General features: G+C 42.8%; 1 protein-coding gene across 2 annotated transcripts in view; it reads left to right on the top strand.

Moving 5' to 3' along the window:
- ntn1b (netrin 1b) overlaps positions 1–16,081 on the top strand; it is a 62,359-nt gene extending 46,278 nt beyond the window's left edge. For both annotated transcript variants that reach the window (XM_032588020.1, XM_032588019.1), the window contains exons 5-7: positions 2,461–2,514; positions 8,027–8,101; positions 15,332–16,081. In XM_032588020.1, the coding sequence (XP_032443911.1) occupies positions 2,461–2,514; positions 8,027–8,101; positions 15,332–15,651 (449 nt within the window). In that variant the 3' untranslated portion in view covers positions 15,652–16,081. The remainder of the gene's footprint in view (positions 1–2,460; positions 2,515–8,026; positions 8,102–15,331) is intronic.
- Positions 16,082–16,923: the final 842 nt, after the last annotated feature.

The following is a 16,923-nucleotide window of genomic DNA, read 5'->3' as shown; positions in this document are numbered from 1 at the left end:
AATCCGGAGGGCTTTGGGGTGGGGACTGGTAGGATCTGGCGTTGGCTAATCGCCAGGGTGTAGTCCGACACCAGTCCCATCTCTTCCAGCAGCAGCGGAGATGGCAGGATCTCAACGTCCCTGTAGAGATCCCGCTGAGCCAACTCCAACTGCTGCTGGAACCATACCTCCGGGTCGTGCTGGGCCATGAGCTGCTGTCTCACCATCGGTCTGGTCGGGTCCTTCTGTCATGAGGTGTGGTGAGGGTTGGTGAGGCAGATGCAGCGGACCCAGGTAAGATGAATAATGATGATTTAATTAAGAAAATCACAGTCCAAACAACGAGCGGCAGGAACATGGACACACTGACGATGAATAAGACTAAACATTGACGAAACATTGACGAGGACCCGACGAGGAACAAGGAACACAGGTGGAGTTAAATACACAGGAGGGTAATCACAGAGACGAGACACACCTGGGAACAATCAAGGGGAGGACAGGACAACGAAGAGACTTAAGGACACAAAAAACTCTAAATGAACACAGAAAACACAGATCCTGACAGTTAAAGATGATACTACAAAGTGTTCCATTTAAGGGGAAGTTAGTGAGCTGTGATTTCTAATGCAAAAATACAAAGAAATTAGATTTTTTATTTATTTATTGCTTCCTTTTCCTTCCGCTTCACATTTCTGCATTGTTTTGTGTTGCTCTGTCACATGAAATCCCAATAAAACCCACCGTGGCAAAATGGAGGGGGAAAAAAACGGTCCATGTGTATAAAAGCTATAAATTCTGAAGCCAAAGCCTAAAGATTAGGAAATTCTCACCCGCTTATCGTCTACCAAACCACGACTACGCATTGTTGTCGTATCCCAGCGCCATTATTATTATTATTATTATTATTATTATCCTTTTCTTCCCAAGAGATATTCAGCCTTTTAAACCACCAGCCTGGACAAACAGATCGTTAGGGCTCGAGCGACGCGGCCGTGTTTGTCTTCAGCGCCCGCTAACGGTCCCCCCTCGCAATAAATCTCCTCAGCCGCTCCGAGGGAAGGAGCGGCGGCCCATGTGTTCTTTTGGCCGTATCTGCAGCCTGCAGATTCCAGACCTTCTGCAATAAACGCCATGCAGAGCAGAGATAGGCCGCTAGTACCTGCTGTAGCCGGCTGCCACCAACGGATAAGATAACAGGGATGTCAAGGAGGACGCGCCGGCTATTGTCCCCCCGTGTCGCCGAGGCGAACATGACTGGACGTAGTGTGGTAACCAAGGTTCTAACAAGGTAGAAAACCAGAGGGGGGTCAAAGGGTTCCCAAAGACTGTGAATGTATTTGGTTTCTCGTGTATATGTATTTTTCTTTTACAGATAATGTCTTTTCCTTTTTAATGGTATGTTGTAAAAGTTTTTAGCGATATCAAACTTTCTGCCAGCTACGAATTTAACAAGACCAGCACAATCAGTGCAGAGAGAGGGGAACATTTATGGAAAACCCTACAGCAGAGATGCAATAAAAAAAAAAAAAAGAGAGAGAGAGAGAGAGAATCTCTCAAATGGGTTCATGCTTCTTTTCTTCACTTTTTAACATTTTATCTTATAACCATAAACCTTTAAGACATATTTTATCGGAATTTTGTTTGACAGAGCAACACATAGTTGAGTGTACATGCACTTATTCAAATATCTAACATTGCAGCAGACGCTTAAAAAGCTCAGAGCTTCCCCAGCTTATTTATAGATATAGTGATTTTAACATGTGTGTATTTCTGAGTTTGATTTAAAGGAAATAAAATGAAATTATGCAGAAAAATTTGCACAGCTGATTCAAATAATACCGACTGTTCTTTAGCAGAAAACGTTTCGTCAGATTTCATCTCAGACAGCGCGCAAAGTCATACGAGTAATTTCACGCGGCGTAAGGAAACATTTGGCACGATCCGTATTTAAGAAAATTATATAAGTTGTTTTTTTTAAAAAAAAAAAAATCAGAAAAGTGTGGCGTGCATTTGCGGTCAACTCTCCTTACGTTTTTACTGAACAGACAGAACATGCTGCCTTCAGAAGCCACCTAAAAATGAAAAAGTGTGTGATTTAATTTTGATATGTTCAACTGAATCCCTGAGGGGCAGCATGGTGGTGGCAGCATAATGCTAGGTTGAATGTTTGTTTTGTTTTTTGGAACGTAGACCACAATTTGGATTTCTGAATCTTTATGCTTTACCACCCCCAAAGGAATTCATTACAATCTGTAGTAATTATGAGATAATGTGTTATAATGTCTGAGGGGTGTGAATACTTTTGCAAAAAAAAAAAACTGAAAAGGAATTTCTTTAAGTTCTTTTTTTTAAGTGCTCTTTGGTGAAATTCTGCAAAGAATAATTTTCAAAAATTAAAATCTTTTTAAAAAACCTAATCATTTTTTTTTATTATTATTATTGTTACAAAAATGTGTAATTTTCATCTCTGTCTTCCAGAAATCCCTGTTGCATCTCCAACATCGACTTACAGCAGCTACGAGGAGCCATCAGGTGAGCGACCAGAACATTTTTGACTTCTGCAGCACTCCAACTGATCTTTCATTTTTATACTTGCCACACCAAATGTACTTTCTTTGGGAGCGATTTGATGAAATAACAACTCAGCCGAGCCGTTTCTTTGGGGCGTGTAATGATACGTTAGCGTATTTCAAGCGCAGGCGCTGACATGAGCCGAACTCGGTGAGATCAGACCGCCGCTGATGTAAACTCCAGATATTTTGCCAGCTCTCCCTGCGGCCTTGTCGCCTGTATTCCCAGCCTGCCCAGCAGCCTCCCCAGAGCTTCAGCTCTAATCTGATTACATGCTTCATTTGCACCAGTTTGTATTTCTATCAAGGCTTGCTGTGCCAGAAGAGAAGCCCTGCTGGACCTCATTGTTCATGTTTCCCCCCCCCACCCTCCAACAAGAGTCTCCGTGTCGGACCGCCAGCATAATATGATTCGTTTCCACCTTTTAAAAGTTTATTTCTTTCCTTTTTTTTAAAGAGCAGGAGAGCGTGATCTGTTTTTTTTTGTTGAACAACCCGAGTCACCTCTGGTCATCGATCAGCTCCCCCCCCCCCAACCCTCCTGACTTCACCGAGCTTTGTTGTGATCCTTCGCTTCCCCCGGCTTTAGCGACCCGCCGAGAGAGTTTGGATTTCTTGTCAGGCGTCTCCAAAGACGGACACCACCCTCCAAATTAGGAGGAGCGCCGGTCTCCGGGGGGACCCCCGCTGGAATGAACGTGGGCGCACAAAGGGGGCATTTGTCCTCGCGGCGGGAGATCGGACCTTAATGAGAGCCGCAGGCGCAATGGGACGGGCCGGCTAGCACGCCGTGGGGCTAATGGGTAGCGTCAGCTATCAAAGGGGGAAGCAGGATGAAGGCCCCCCCCCTTAGACAAAGAGCATCCCTCCTTTTGCCCTCGTTGCTTCATTTGCATGGAAATCAAGCGTGCTCGATATGGACTCGTCAATTTTCATTTACTTTGGGATTTCCTCTTTTCTCATTTTCTCCCCAGAAAGGAGCCGGGCATTCTCCGACTTCACTCCTCATACATGAATTCGATCCTCATCTCGCCACTTTTTTCTCTCCCCTCGTTTTTTTTTTTTGTGAGAGGGAGGAGAGGGCGTTTTTTTCTTGCTCTATCATTACCTAGGCAACCTCATTCACACAGAGCATAATGGGGAAGAAAGGGAAAGACTGGACAGAGGGCTGGAAGAAATAATGAAGTTTGTCCATATTCAGGCGAGCTGAAAGGTCCCCCCCATCTCTCTCTCTCTGTTAACTGCCCCCCCCCCCCCCCAACTCTTTCTTTCTCTCTTCAAACTGCCCTGCCCAGCTTTCCCACCCGCACCCCCAAAAAATGCCCAAGGCTTATTGCTACCCGCCCTATCACTGGGCTTTACTTCTCTTCTAGCGTTTGGCTTTAAAGGGTTCTAATTTCTGACGGGGTTCACCACCACCCCACCTCCCTACTTCCCTCCGCCCCACCCCGCCCTGAGTGACCTTCTTTTACGAGGGGCTGACCTTGGGGTAACCCGCACAATAAACAGCAGGACACTGACGAGAGCGCGGGGCCGGAATGGGAAACATGGAGGCGTAGAGCAGGAGCGTGCTGACAGACACGGGAGGATGTGTGTAAGCTTTAATCTGTTTCACACTCTTTCTTCAAAGGCATCCTCGAGTGTCTGGGAACAAAAGTAGTGTGACACTCAGCGCTAAGGGTGTAACCAGATCGTTGCACGAGATGATGTAAAAACTCTGCGATTTGTTGTCTTGAGAAAAGTTTTCCTTGCTGAGCTCTACGCATTTGCTGTCAGCTTTACTTCATCTAGTCAAGTTGGGGTGAGGTGATGTTTTGAGCTTTATGGGTTTTAAGTTTGACACCTTGTTGTACCAACGTTTGAAGCTCTTATTTTGTTTCTTTGACTGTCGATTTCAAGCATTTCAACGCGGCTCCATAACTTTTCCCCATCCACAGTGGAGCTTGTCCTCCCTGAAGCCCGTTCACCATATCTTTTATCTCTGTATCTTTTAGCTTCTTTAGTAGCCACAGTGTCCGCTGCCACGCCCATCAAATCCCCAATCATTTCATTTTTTTTTTTACCCCTGTGGGCTTTTTTTACCTTATCTGTGGGCTCTAGTGTCCCTTATATGATAGTAGGCTGACAGGAAACAGGGAAGGAGAGGAGGGAAGACATGCGGCAAATATCGTCGGGTCCGGGAGTCGAACCCGCGACGGCCACGTCGAGGACTCAAGGCCTCCAAATATGGGTCGCGCTAACCACTACGCCACCACGGCACGCCCATCAAATCCCCAATCATTTTAGTAAATTCCGCAAAGACCTGCTCGAACCAGCGTATCTTCCTTTCAGACCATTTGTCTCCTTGTTAGACTTAGGAATAGCAATTGCGTATTATTAGTGGCCATGCAATTAGCATCTTTAAAATATTTCAACTTTGCTGCCATAAGAGGAAAAAAAAAAAAAAACACTTCACCCAAGTCACGACTGCAGTGCAGACGAAACAAGATAAAGTCCTAATCGAAAATGGTTTATTAATGTCAGATAAACTTTTAATAATATCAGACAAACTTTCAAATTAGCAGCTCTCGTATTAGCAGTTAGCTAAGTGAGCATGCAATTAGCATGTATATATTTTGATAATATTTGTTGCCATGATTGTGCAAGGAGAAAAAATACAAACACTTCTCCCACAATTGTTTTGTTGACAAAACAATATGAAGTTCAACTTCAACACGGTTTAGATACCAGATAAACTTTCAGTGGCGAGTGAGTGAAGCTCCTCTGCAGTGCTGCCATGCTGCGTCACGTGCAACTCTTATTTTGAGGTAAAAGAAGAAGTAGTTTTTGAGTTGAGCTTTTGTGCTAACAAGTCAGCTAGCAAAGACTTTAAAGAAAACGTTAAAGAAGCCTCTATTGTTTTAAAAGCATTTATCTGCCAGCATTTTATTTACTTGGTCAAAAATAGAAACTTTTAACAGAGATGGGAATGACCTGTAAGCATTTTGAGCGTACCACAACTGGCTGACTGTTGTTAGCAGCTAACAATGCTGAATTAGCATCTGAAAATCACCCCAAAAATTGACATTAGCATGTAAAAAATGTTTTTATTTCAACAGTTTTAGAAGTACCTTTACATTAATCAAAACATAATTTAGGAATAAGTCAAATCACACCTATAACACATTTTTAAAACACATTTTGTGATTTGTGAAACACGTATGGCGCTGAGTGGCGTCACATTCCTGCCTAAAACCTTGGGAAAATATTAAGCAATCCCACTGGCTACATTAAACAAGGAAGCGCATAGCTCTGCCCCGTTCCATTTATTCCCAGGCTCATGAATGCAGCATGGTGAACATTAAAACATTCTGCTTACCATGTTACCAGAAATAAAAGACACAATTACATAAGAGGAAGGTAAGGAAAAGGAAAGAAAAAATAATTATAAACGCACTAAAAACAACAAAATAGATGTTCCTTTTCCTTACCTTACCGTCTTATTCTTCTTCGTCCTCCTCCACCGCCTCCTCCTCTTCTTCTGTGCTCTGAACCCACATCATGTTCTTCTCGTTTTGGGCCAAGTCCCGTGCTGGCTGTCTCCGGATTTCATCTGATAATCCGGCCAATCAAATCAATCAGAAGAGCTTGTTCCCCCAACTGACAACTACATCCGCTAGACGGAGAGCAAGCGTAACGTCCTGGCGACATGCTGCCCATGCTGCGTTCAGGGGCGGTGGATAAACGGAAATACACTGTTGTGATTTCTGTTTTTTTTCTTTTTGGCAGGAATGCCAAGCATCGTCTCACTACTATAATGAACTGATCTTATATGTTTCCACCATATATGGTGGTAGAAGACTGAAGATGAAATTGTCCAAAACCCTATTCATTTTTTTCCCCAGTAAAAGTATCTTGAAGCATTAGTGTTTAATTTTATAGGGACAAGTATTAGGTACAAACAAAACAGAACGCTTTAACATTTATAGCCCTGGCTAATTTGCAATGAACATCCCCAGATGGCCCTTTAACAACATAAAACAGTTTAAAAGACAATAAAACAACACAGCGGGACAAATGCTGTACATAACATAAATCCTAAAATTAACTTAATGCAGACCGTAATGAAACCATCTGGTGCCGTGATGGGATGGGCTGTTGACCACGACTACAACCTGGTCTTCCTTAAGTCCAGTCTTCAGTCTAAAAATCTTCCAGCTCTGGAATCGGTATCAAGACTCTAGGGAGGGATTTCCACATCTTATCGGCTCTCAGAGGAAAAATCCTGTTTACCTGAAGAGGTTTTGTGAAAAGGTTCCTTGCAGTTATTGCTGGACACACCCTCTGGATCGAAGAGGAACCACAAGGTCACTAAGCACCTCAAGACCCTGAACATTCGGCGCACGCGAGGGTTAAAAATTTATGATACGTTGCAATATTGAACAAAGTTCTCAAAGTTCATTGTATTCAGTTTTTGGAGAATGTTTTTTTTCCCCCTTTTTTTTTACATGTTTGTCAAATTATAGGTGAGAATCCAGAACAACACCTGAAATCTGCTCAATGTTTTGTCCATTAATTTTAAAATTTAAATCAGAGCTACTGGTTGCAGACCCTTGAAGAAAAGCAAACTGCTTTTTTTTAAATATTTCACTTAAGACAAGCCACATCTTACCTCATTGACAAGCTCCGAAAAATAACTTCTGACCAGAACATTTGTCCAATTATAACTTTTCGTCTGGCTTGCCAACAATGTTCCTTTACTAAAGAACCATAGAAGCCTCAGCCCCTTAGAAATATATATATATATATATATATATAGGCAGTAATTTGAGTGTGCAGCAGAAGAAAAGAGACAATTACAAAGACAATGGATGCAAATGATTTTTGCATCCATTGTCACTGTTGCTAAACCAAAGGTTCCTATTGATCCGCTGTTGCTCGACACTGAGCATAGATTTTGCAAAACATAGTTTCAGTTTTAAGAATAATTGAAAACTGGAAGGATTAAATGTTAGGAAATAATTATTTTCTGGAACTTCACGTCCCGCCACACCATTTAAGTATCCATGCTGTTTTTCTGTTCCGTTCCCATTCCGAATAGTTTGTGCATGCTGGGATTAATAGGGTGGAATTCACAGTGTTCCACCGCAACACAGCCGGACACTTTACTTTTCCATTAGGTCATGTCATTTTAGTTTATATTTTACTTTCAAATTGAAGGACAAAATTAGCATCTGGGAGTGAAATGCCGCCACTCCGTTGGTGTCGCCACGTGGCCAGATAATGATCAGCCAATTGGAATCATGCAATAGCGTGACTGGTTTATTTTACAAAGATATTGCTTAAATCTTTTCTTATTCTTGCTAACCCAGTATTGCGTCTGGATGGATTTCATTGGGACAAGGTTTTAAATATCATCCAAAGCATTTAATAAACAGCTGGATAAACATCGCTAACATGTACCTCCTCTTTTTTTCTCTTTTTCTAATTGGCAGATTGCGAGTCCTACTGTAAAGCCTCCAAGGGAAAAATGAAGATCACTATGAAGAAGTACTGCAAGAAAGACTTTGGTGAGTGAGTCCCGCAGACAGGAATGCGGGCTTCGCATACGAAAGGCCGCACTCATGAGGTCGAACGCCTCAATTATTCCCACCAAAACAACGTTCAATCCGCGCCCCGAACCTTCGTCTTCGTGTCTCCATTGATGATTTACTGAAGACATAACTGGGCCATGTCGGCTTTTGCTGATTAGTCCGACATATTTTTGAAGTCTCTGATGTGGGCTGTTGAGAGGTCTGCCCTTGAGCATGGTTGTGTTTTCAGAAATCCTATCTTAAGTGGAAGACATGGACAGCGAAAACCGAGCTTTTCAAGATACACAAACGCTAGCCAAGGCTCCGACACTGGTAATTGCTCATTTTTCTGTGCCGATTCGCTCAATCTGATTGCATCTCAGAGATGTTTTCCTTGACGTATTTCCAGGCCTTATCTCTTGCGATAATACTCTGGGGGCATCTGGGAAGGTTTGAATGGAAATATTCAAGGACTGACTTGAATTTCTTGAAAGACCCACAGCACACTGAAGTCTGTCCAGTTGTGTCCAATCAATATAAAAACATTTAGTGCATTCAGCAATGCACTTCCAGAATTTTAAACATCAGTGATGTCTCGCACTGTTTCTAATTAATGTGGTTTTCAACAAAAATAGTTTTTTCTATCTTGCAGGACGAAGAAAGAACAAAAATACTTCATGGTTTCCACAGGGAACCCTTTTAATGTCGACATTTATTTGAACAACTCTAAATGTGCAATTCCAATCAGTTTAGTTATCAGTATCTAAGTTAAAATTGATCCATTTCAAAAGTTAATTCACTGAATGGAAACACATCAATATGAAAAATAAACTCCTTTTTAGATAAATGTTTTGGCAACAGGATTGTGTTTTTTGGTTGTATCAAAATTGGTTTATTTTTGCAAAACTGCAACAGAAACACTTTTTACGCATCACACAACTCACATGATCAACAACAGGACTAATCAGCCACCAGTTCTCCATCCACTAATCAAACTCACCAGTATTTAAGTCCTCAGCTGCCAGTCAGTCACTGCTGGATTTCACCATTGCTCACCTTTTGTTCTCCTGTGTTTGCTGTAAAGTTTTTGTCAAAGCGACCTGTCATCCATCTGCATTTTGGTCCTACTGGTCCATACATCATAACAAACTTATTTTAAAATAAAACACAAAAATTTCTGTTTCCGTACTTTAAGTGAAACTTCTCAGGCTCACTGGCTTGTTTCAAACTTTTTTTTCTCTGCGATCTTTTCTTTTTTTTGTGGCCTTTAACATTTTTTCAATACATCTGACATCACCAAAAGCAAAAGGAGAAAGGAAAAAAAAAAAATTTATAAGGTTGGTTCCCCCTTAACTTTATACAAGCCAGTTAATATTAGTCAAGTTAGCTTTAATGCTTATCAACTAACGCTTATGTGCAAATAAAATGGCAGTTTAATGCTCATGCCCAATGATTTCTTGGTCGATAGTGACTGAATTTGCATTCTAGTCCTGCAAAGAGATTATAATTTATTGCTTCTTATGACTGCAGAGAGCCAATGTTTAAATTGGGTTAATCTTGTGGCAGATCCTCCAAAAGACTGAAGAAACAAGTGATACGTTTGCCAGGATGCGTTAGAGAACTTAGTCTGCTTGGGCAATTCGGGAAAACTTTCAGGAGTTTTACAATACATCAAATCTCAGTCAATCAAATTTATTTATGTAGCAGATTTCAGCATGTATGTACAGTATAACGTAACTGAAGCATCATACAGTCACCAGTAACAAACATTACATTTTGTCGAGTGCCGTCATCAAAACCATCAAGGCACATCAAATATGTTGGTTGATGTTCCGGTGATCATAGGTCGAAAGCAACTGTAAACTGGTGGTGTTTTAGTCGTGGTTCAAAGGAACTCGGTGTTTCAGCTGCTTTGCAGTTTTCTGATTCAGTTCCAGATTTGTGGTTCACAGAGAACACAGCGGAACACAGAGGTGACGTAACGCTGTCTGTGAATGAAGGCAACATAAGAGTAAACTGAAATCCCTCAAATAGCGTTGATGGCTATCGCTAAACAGGCAGACCAATCAGGGTTGGTAAAGTCTAATCCTCAACAGGTCACGTCCTGCATGCTTTTGATGTTTTTCTGCTCCCACATTGCTGAGCTAATTGCTGAATTGCCGCCTCATTAAGTCATCTGGTTGTACAGACGCGTCATAACGAGCCATTCGTGTGATTCGGGTGTGTTGAGTCCAGAGAAAATCTAAAACGTGCAGGTTACTGGTGCCCATCTGCAGGAGCTGGCCACCCCTCTAGATCAAAATAGCTTTGTAAGAATGGCCCAATCCAAGTCCAAATTGAAGTGAGAGAATTTTAAACTGATGTCTGTCAGTTGCATTGTTCAGCAGCAGCGTTAGGGGAAAACGTACAGTTTAGTAATTGCCCAATTCCCGCTTGTGTAGATCTTTCTGAACATCGAAATCATCAGCAAAACTGCGTCGGTTCAGCAGGGAGGCAGATTTGGTTTCTTTTTATATCATCCAGATGAATGCCGGCCAAATGTATTTCAGTCCCCCCCTCGCAGCTGAGTCCGCGCTAATTCAGTCCATTTGCAGCGTTTGGAGACGAAGCCATATGCAGTCATTCTTCATATTTCCATCGACTTGAATCTCAGTCGTCAGCGCTGGGAGCAGAGGCGCGCCTATAAATCAGTCAGGCCCGTTTCAAGCAAGGCGTGTGTGTTGCCTTTGGACTCCTCTCAAGGTTCTGGAAGCAGATGATTCTATCCCGAGTCGGGTCGAGGCGGCGAGGCCGACGTCGGGGCTCAGCGTGCGTTCCCTTTGCCACGGTCTAATTCATTTCTCAGGCTTGTCGCCTCGCTTTTGAGGGGCTTCAGAGTCTCCTCTCTATTCTTGCTCGGGGAGAGAAGTAAGGGGGGTGCAACCCCCCGCGTGTGAGTGCTGATGCAGGCCCCCCAGGGGTCACGGGAAGGGGCCCTCTGTTTAAACACAGTTGTGCGCTTTGCCGGCGCAGAGCATTCCTCGGGGCGCAAACAGGTGGTAAATTAAGCAGATGGTGACGGATTGCCACCCTTGGAGAAAGAGAAATATGTTTTGTTTGTTTAATTTTTGTTTTTCATCAGAGCCGTAGCTACGGAGACGGCAGACACAAAGGGATTATATTCTTGCCCGACGACCCTTCCTCTACACACACATACGTATACCCTTCCCTTTATCTCCCTACTGCCGGATGGAGGACAATAAATCAAAAGATCCACCCGGCCATCTCTCCGCAGTCACCCAAGGGTGGAGGGTCCCTGATCATTCACTCAGCTGATAACCAGCAGGGGACAAGGGCTTCTGCGCGCTAATTAGGCGAGCTCTAATTTCATTAGCCTCTCCTCCTCACCACCCATGTCAAAAGCAGCAACAGCAGCAGCAGCACACCCAAAGAAGATCAACTCTGTGGGAAGTCTGGCTGGAAGGGAGACTCGGTCAGCGGCCATTGTTGGAACTCGAGATCATCCCGCACTTCCTCTCCTCGACAACGCCACTTCCATTTTCTAACTGGTGTCTATTTAAGTTAAACCAAGTGGCACAAGGTGTGTGTGCGTGCGTGCGTGTGCTTGAGGAGGGGGGTTTGTGTGCGCTTCAATAAAACCTGAGGTCTGAAAACACACTTGAGAGTGAAAGCCAGAGAGGCAAGACACTGACAGGGAGCCTGGGCCCCCTGCGCCGCAGCCGGGTCTCCTCCAACCGAGTCCATCGGCGATCCCCGTCCCCCCGCCGGATTCTCACGCTGCGGAGTTGGATGGAGTTCTGGGAGCAAAACCCCGGACAGCTCATGAGGTCGGAAACACATCCCGATTCTCCCCCGGACCTTTTTTTTCCCCCTGAGGCTGCGAAGACAAATAGTGGCCCCCAGGCTGCTACCCCATCAACCACCCCCTCCACCCTGCACCCTCACTCACACCCTTTATGTGTCAGGATGAAGGAGAGGGCTGCAGTGAATGGCAGGGCTGTGAGAGTTCGCTCTCCTCGGCCCAACAGGCCTTCTTTCTCCTGAATTTGTGTGCAATTTGCTCCCACCGCGCATTGAGGAACGCACACTTGAACACCTCAATTCATTTTCTGGTATTGACAGGGGTTGACTGATGAAGACTGACAATGAAAAGGAAAACTTTCTTTTGAAAAAAAAAGTGTAACTTTAGTTTTGCATTGCCTTCGTCACCCTTGAACCTTTTTTTCCTATTTGGTTACATTACAGTCGCAAACCCGATGAATTTGTTTTGGGGTGGTTTGTGACGGTCTCTTAGGGTGTTAACATGCCAAAATGCATTGAAGTGTACTGTAAAAAAACAACAAAAAAAACAAAATCAGAAATACCCTGGACTCATTTGATCATTTGGTGTTGAATAAAATCAGTTTGCTGCTTCGTGAGCTCTGTTCAATTTGGCTCAGATGAAATCATTCCCACAGTTTTAGGTAAAAAAAAAAAACAAACAAAAAAAACCCACCATCCACTCACGGCATAATTGGACATTCCTGGCTAAACTCTTAGAACAAAGCCCTTCACTTCAAGCACACATTAGCTGCAACGCTGCTGAGCTGTTTATCCCCCTTGTTGCATTCACTGTGACATGGTAATCGCTAACTCTGCTTTGGGCTCGACTCTTTCCCTGGTATGAAAATATCTACCACAAGCAGAGTCCCAGATAGGCACCAGGGTTTGGGGTGGGGGGCGGTCTGGAATTTTGTCCAACTTCACACCTGACGGATCAAATGGGGGAAATAAATTGACTCAGAAGTTCCATTACTTGCAGATGTGGAGTTGTACGCATCAAATGCGTTCAAAAGAACTTTAAAATCCAGCTCCTCCACCATTGACCCGATTCTCTTCGTTGGAAAGTTGTTGTTGGGGTTTCCTGTGGAAACTGGTGCGTATTGGCGAGTGTGTTCGCATTGTGGGGAAGGTCAGAGTTCAAGGGAGGAGCCGGTGACACGCTGCGTGTCTCCGAGTCATTTTTACACAATGTTCTCTAAATGCTTGTGGACAAAAAGGTGGAGTGGCAACTTGAAAAAAAAGCTTTTATAATGGTTTTTTTTTTTTTTTTGCACCTGCATATTTTCACCCTGAATATGTTTGAAAAATCAAACCTTTGAAAAATTATTTTTAATTCACATTTAATACATTTATTTGGTGTGGAAACGAACCCCATTGCTACAAAGGTTCATATTTAATCAGTCGGACAGTATTGGTGTACCTGTTTCGTAGGGCTGAAACGATTAATTGAATTAATCGCGAGGAATTGATTACTGAAGTAATCGTCAACTAATTTAGCAATCGATTAATAGTTAACTGGCCTTCTGTAGACTCGAAAAAAGCCATTTGCTGGAAGAACAACATTCTCAGAGGAGTAGTTAAGCCAAATATGTACAAAAAATACATAAATTTTGCATTTAAGATAAAAAAACCTTCTTTGTCTGTAAATACGTTAACTCAAGGGGTGTAGTTTTAGCTTCGCCTGGTCCAAGTTCTGTTAAAAAAACAAATAAAAAATAATAATTACCAAATTAGATAGCCAACGAATGCTTATTTTTCTTGTTTAATAAAGGACTCTAATTGTTTAGAGGGTTTGGTTGGGCTTTTTTTTTTTGCATCTTTTTAATGTATTTCAAATATTGTATAATAAACGCCTAAATGAATAATCTGCACGACGTACCAATATCTTTATCAATTAATCGTCAGTGACTGATTAATCGGAAGCTAAAACAATTCTTAGCAAACTCTGAATGTCTGCGTGTGTGACAGTAGGACAGAAAAGTCTTTTTCTGCCATCACTCCAAAACAACCAGCTGACGCATAAGAGAGCAACTTACGGTTGCTCTGCCGTTTCGTCAATCTCAGTAAGCATACTCTAATAAAAGCTTGGAGTTTTCTAAAATATTCAGTGCCAGATTTTTTTGTTCTGCAATAAAATGTGACTCTTTTCATAAGGCTTTTTATTCATTCTCAAATCGGGGTGCCAAACGTGTCTGACGTATTTAAGATTGATTCAAAGATTCCTAAGTGGGAAGATAAATCAGGGAATTGATTTAAGTTGCGCAGAAAGCTGCAAGTCCTAACTCGCTTATGTTTTCATTGTTCCAGCGAGACGTGTCTCTAATCTACACTGCAAAAACACAAAATCTTACCAAGTATTTTTCATGTGCTCCATATCGCAAATGTCTTAGCCAGCTTACAAAAGAACTTTTCAGCAAAATATAGAAGCTTGTTGTAAATCTATAACTCAAAATGTGTATTTTGCTTATAACCAGACACTTTTACAATAAATGAAGTAGTCTGCCTTTGGAACCAATACTTTTTTGTCAATATCAAGGGATTATCGACTGGACTTTTTTTTTTCTTGGCGGGGCCAATCAGGGGCACAAACTAGAAGTGACACTAAAATTGCAATTCAATAAATGCACTGCAGTTTCAGAATACAATGAACAAAACGTTTGATTTATTTAATCAAACACAACACACAGAGAGAGATAGTTCAGCATATAAAACCTGTGCAGATGTCACATAATTGGCCTGTTTAGCTTAGCATAGCTTAACTCTATTTTAAGTGCAGTTATGTATATTCTATTCATGTAATCAAAGTGAAAATTATTGAACCGTTAGAGATTACAAATTGCAAATAACTGTTCAGTAGCCTCTTTTTCTCCTTTTGATTTCTTTTGTGTGCTGTAGTCTGAGGCTATTTTTTCTTATTTTTTATTAAACATCATATTCGTGAAACTGCCAGTGGGACTAGGGATGGAAATCACTACTGGGCTACAATCTCATGTAAATGTTACTAAATGTGGAATGTCCTACTTTGAAAATAAAAACAAATAAACTTGAAACAATCAACAAAAACAAAATATTGGCAGTTTGTAAAACACAAGTAACATTTCTGTTCTGACTCTGCAGTGTTATTGTTTACGTCCGAAATTTTTTTTTGAACCGAACCAAATAAGGTATATGAACAAACTGACATATCTGGTGGGCGTGGCCAGGCAGGGTGACCAATCAGATTTCAAGGTTAGCCTACATCTTGCTGAAAAATTCATTCTAAATTAGACCAAGAATACTTGGAACGATTTTGTGTTTTCACAGTGTAGTAAAAAATGTCTCCTTCTTGCTAGCATTAACTGATCGTTCACAAAGGTAGCTGACCCTCCTCTTTTCTTCTTCTTCTTCTTCTTCTCTTCCCCCCAGCCGTCCAGGTTCACGTCCTCAAGGGTGACAAGGCAGGCGAGTGGTGGAAGTTCACCGTCAACATCATTTCCGTCTACAAGCAAGGCGGCCACCGCATCCGCCGCGGGGACCAGCTGCTGTGGGTGCGCGCCAAGGACGTGGCCTGCAAGTGTCCCAAGATCAAGCCCGGGAGGAAGTACCTGCTCCTGGGCTCGGACGACGACGCCCCCGGACAGAGCGGCGTGGTCGCCGACAAAGGCAGCCTGCTCATCCCGTGGAAGGACCTGTGGGGCCGTCGGCTGAGGAAGTTCCAACAGCGCGGCAAGCGGGGGAAGTGCTAAAATCAAAATAAGAAAACGGCTCGTGGGTGAGAGAGGAGGAGAGAGATCGGTGTGACGCCTCCCGCCGGGATCAAAAGGAGAAGAGATGGATGATGGATTAACTGAAATAGTCATAAATAAAAGGGACAAAAAAAAGAGGTGAAGAGTAGGAGAATTGGTGGAGACTGAGTGCTGCTGCTCTGAGCTGGAGGAAAAGAGAAAAATGTTTTTAGGAACTTTTTGTGTGTGTGTGTGTGTGTGTGTGAAGGAGCTCGCTCTACGGTTGTTCCGTTTCTTCGTCTTTGAGGTGTGTTATATCGTGTAATTGCAGAGTTTGCACCTAATTCCACAGACACGACTCATACAAAACCCCTTTCTTAGGCCATGATGTCGCTGCACAACAACGCACTTCCTCGCCAAGCTGCAAAGCTCCTTGGGGGGCTGGGGGGGACTGCTCCGGAGCATCACGGACCGCATGCACGCCCACGTATGAAAGGTCGTTCCTGCACATCTGCCAAACTGTCGTCTACTTTTGCGAAACGTTTAAACCCGTTCTAAGCTGCCAGTCTCTGAGTGCCATGTTTCCCGGGAGCTTCCTGACCACGTAGGCGCGTTACCTCACTGGGCTCTGGGAACTAAGAGATACTTTCTTCTTCCAGTGTAACTCTCTGCTCAGCTCTTACCTGCAGCTCAGGTGCATCTGAATATATTAAAGCATCGTTGGAAAGTGAAATTGTTTTGGTCGTCGGTTCCAAAGTGGAACCCTTGTTAACTAAGTTTAATGGCTAATATGTCAAGTGTTCATTTTGATTATCATAAATTACAGCTAATCAAAAGCTAAGCTTAAGTGCTTCAGAAAAATGTTAATATCACATAAGAGTAATAAAACTAGGTTTTTAATACATAAATGTTGACCTACTGAAAGTTATGTCCATGGAATGTGAGATACATTCACTCAGTACTTGAGCTATAATGATTTTACGGCTATGCTAAGGTGTTTAAGGAGTACTATTGTGCAAAATAAACTTTTTATTTTTATTTTAACATCATGTTAAAATGTTGCTCCCTCACACCCAATTTTTTTTTCATGCATGTTTGAGAAATCCTTTACTCTCCCATGGCAACCATTCAGCTGTCGAAATAGCCTGGATGGACCTAGCCCCGCCTTCGAGACGAAGCTCCTCCTCAGACATGTTGTTTCCAAGCTTCCGCCTCTCACAGCAGGCCTCCCTCAAGACGCCCCTCACTCAGCTCCTTCAGACTAGTCGGCAGCAATTAGCAAACACCTGATGG

Source organism: Xiphophorus hellerii, chromosome 16 (assembly GCF_003331165.1).
Source record: "Xiphophorus hellerii strain 12219 chromosome 16, Xiphophorus_hellerii-4.1, whole genome shotgun sequence".
Lineage (NCBI taxonomy): Eukaryota > Metazoa > Chordata > Actinopteri > Cyprinodontiformes > Poeciliidae > Xiphophorus > Xiphophorus hellerii.
The sequence above is the reverse complement of the archived record's forward strand: the minus strand, read 5'-3'. Positions and strand labels throughout refer to the sequence as shown.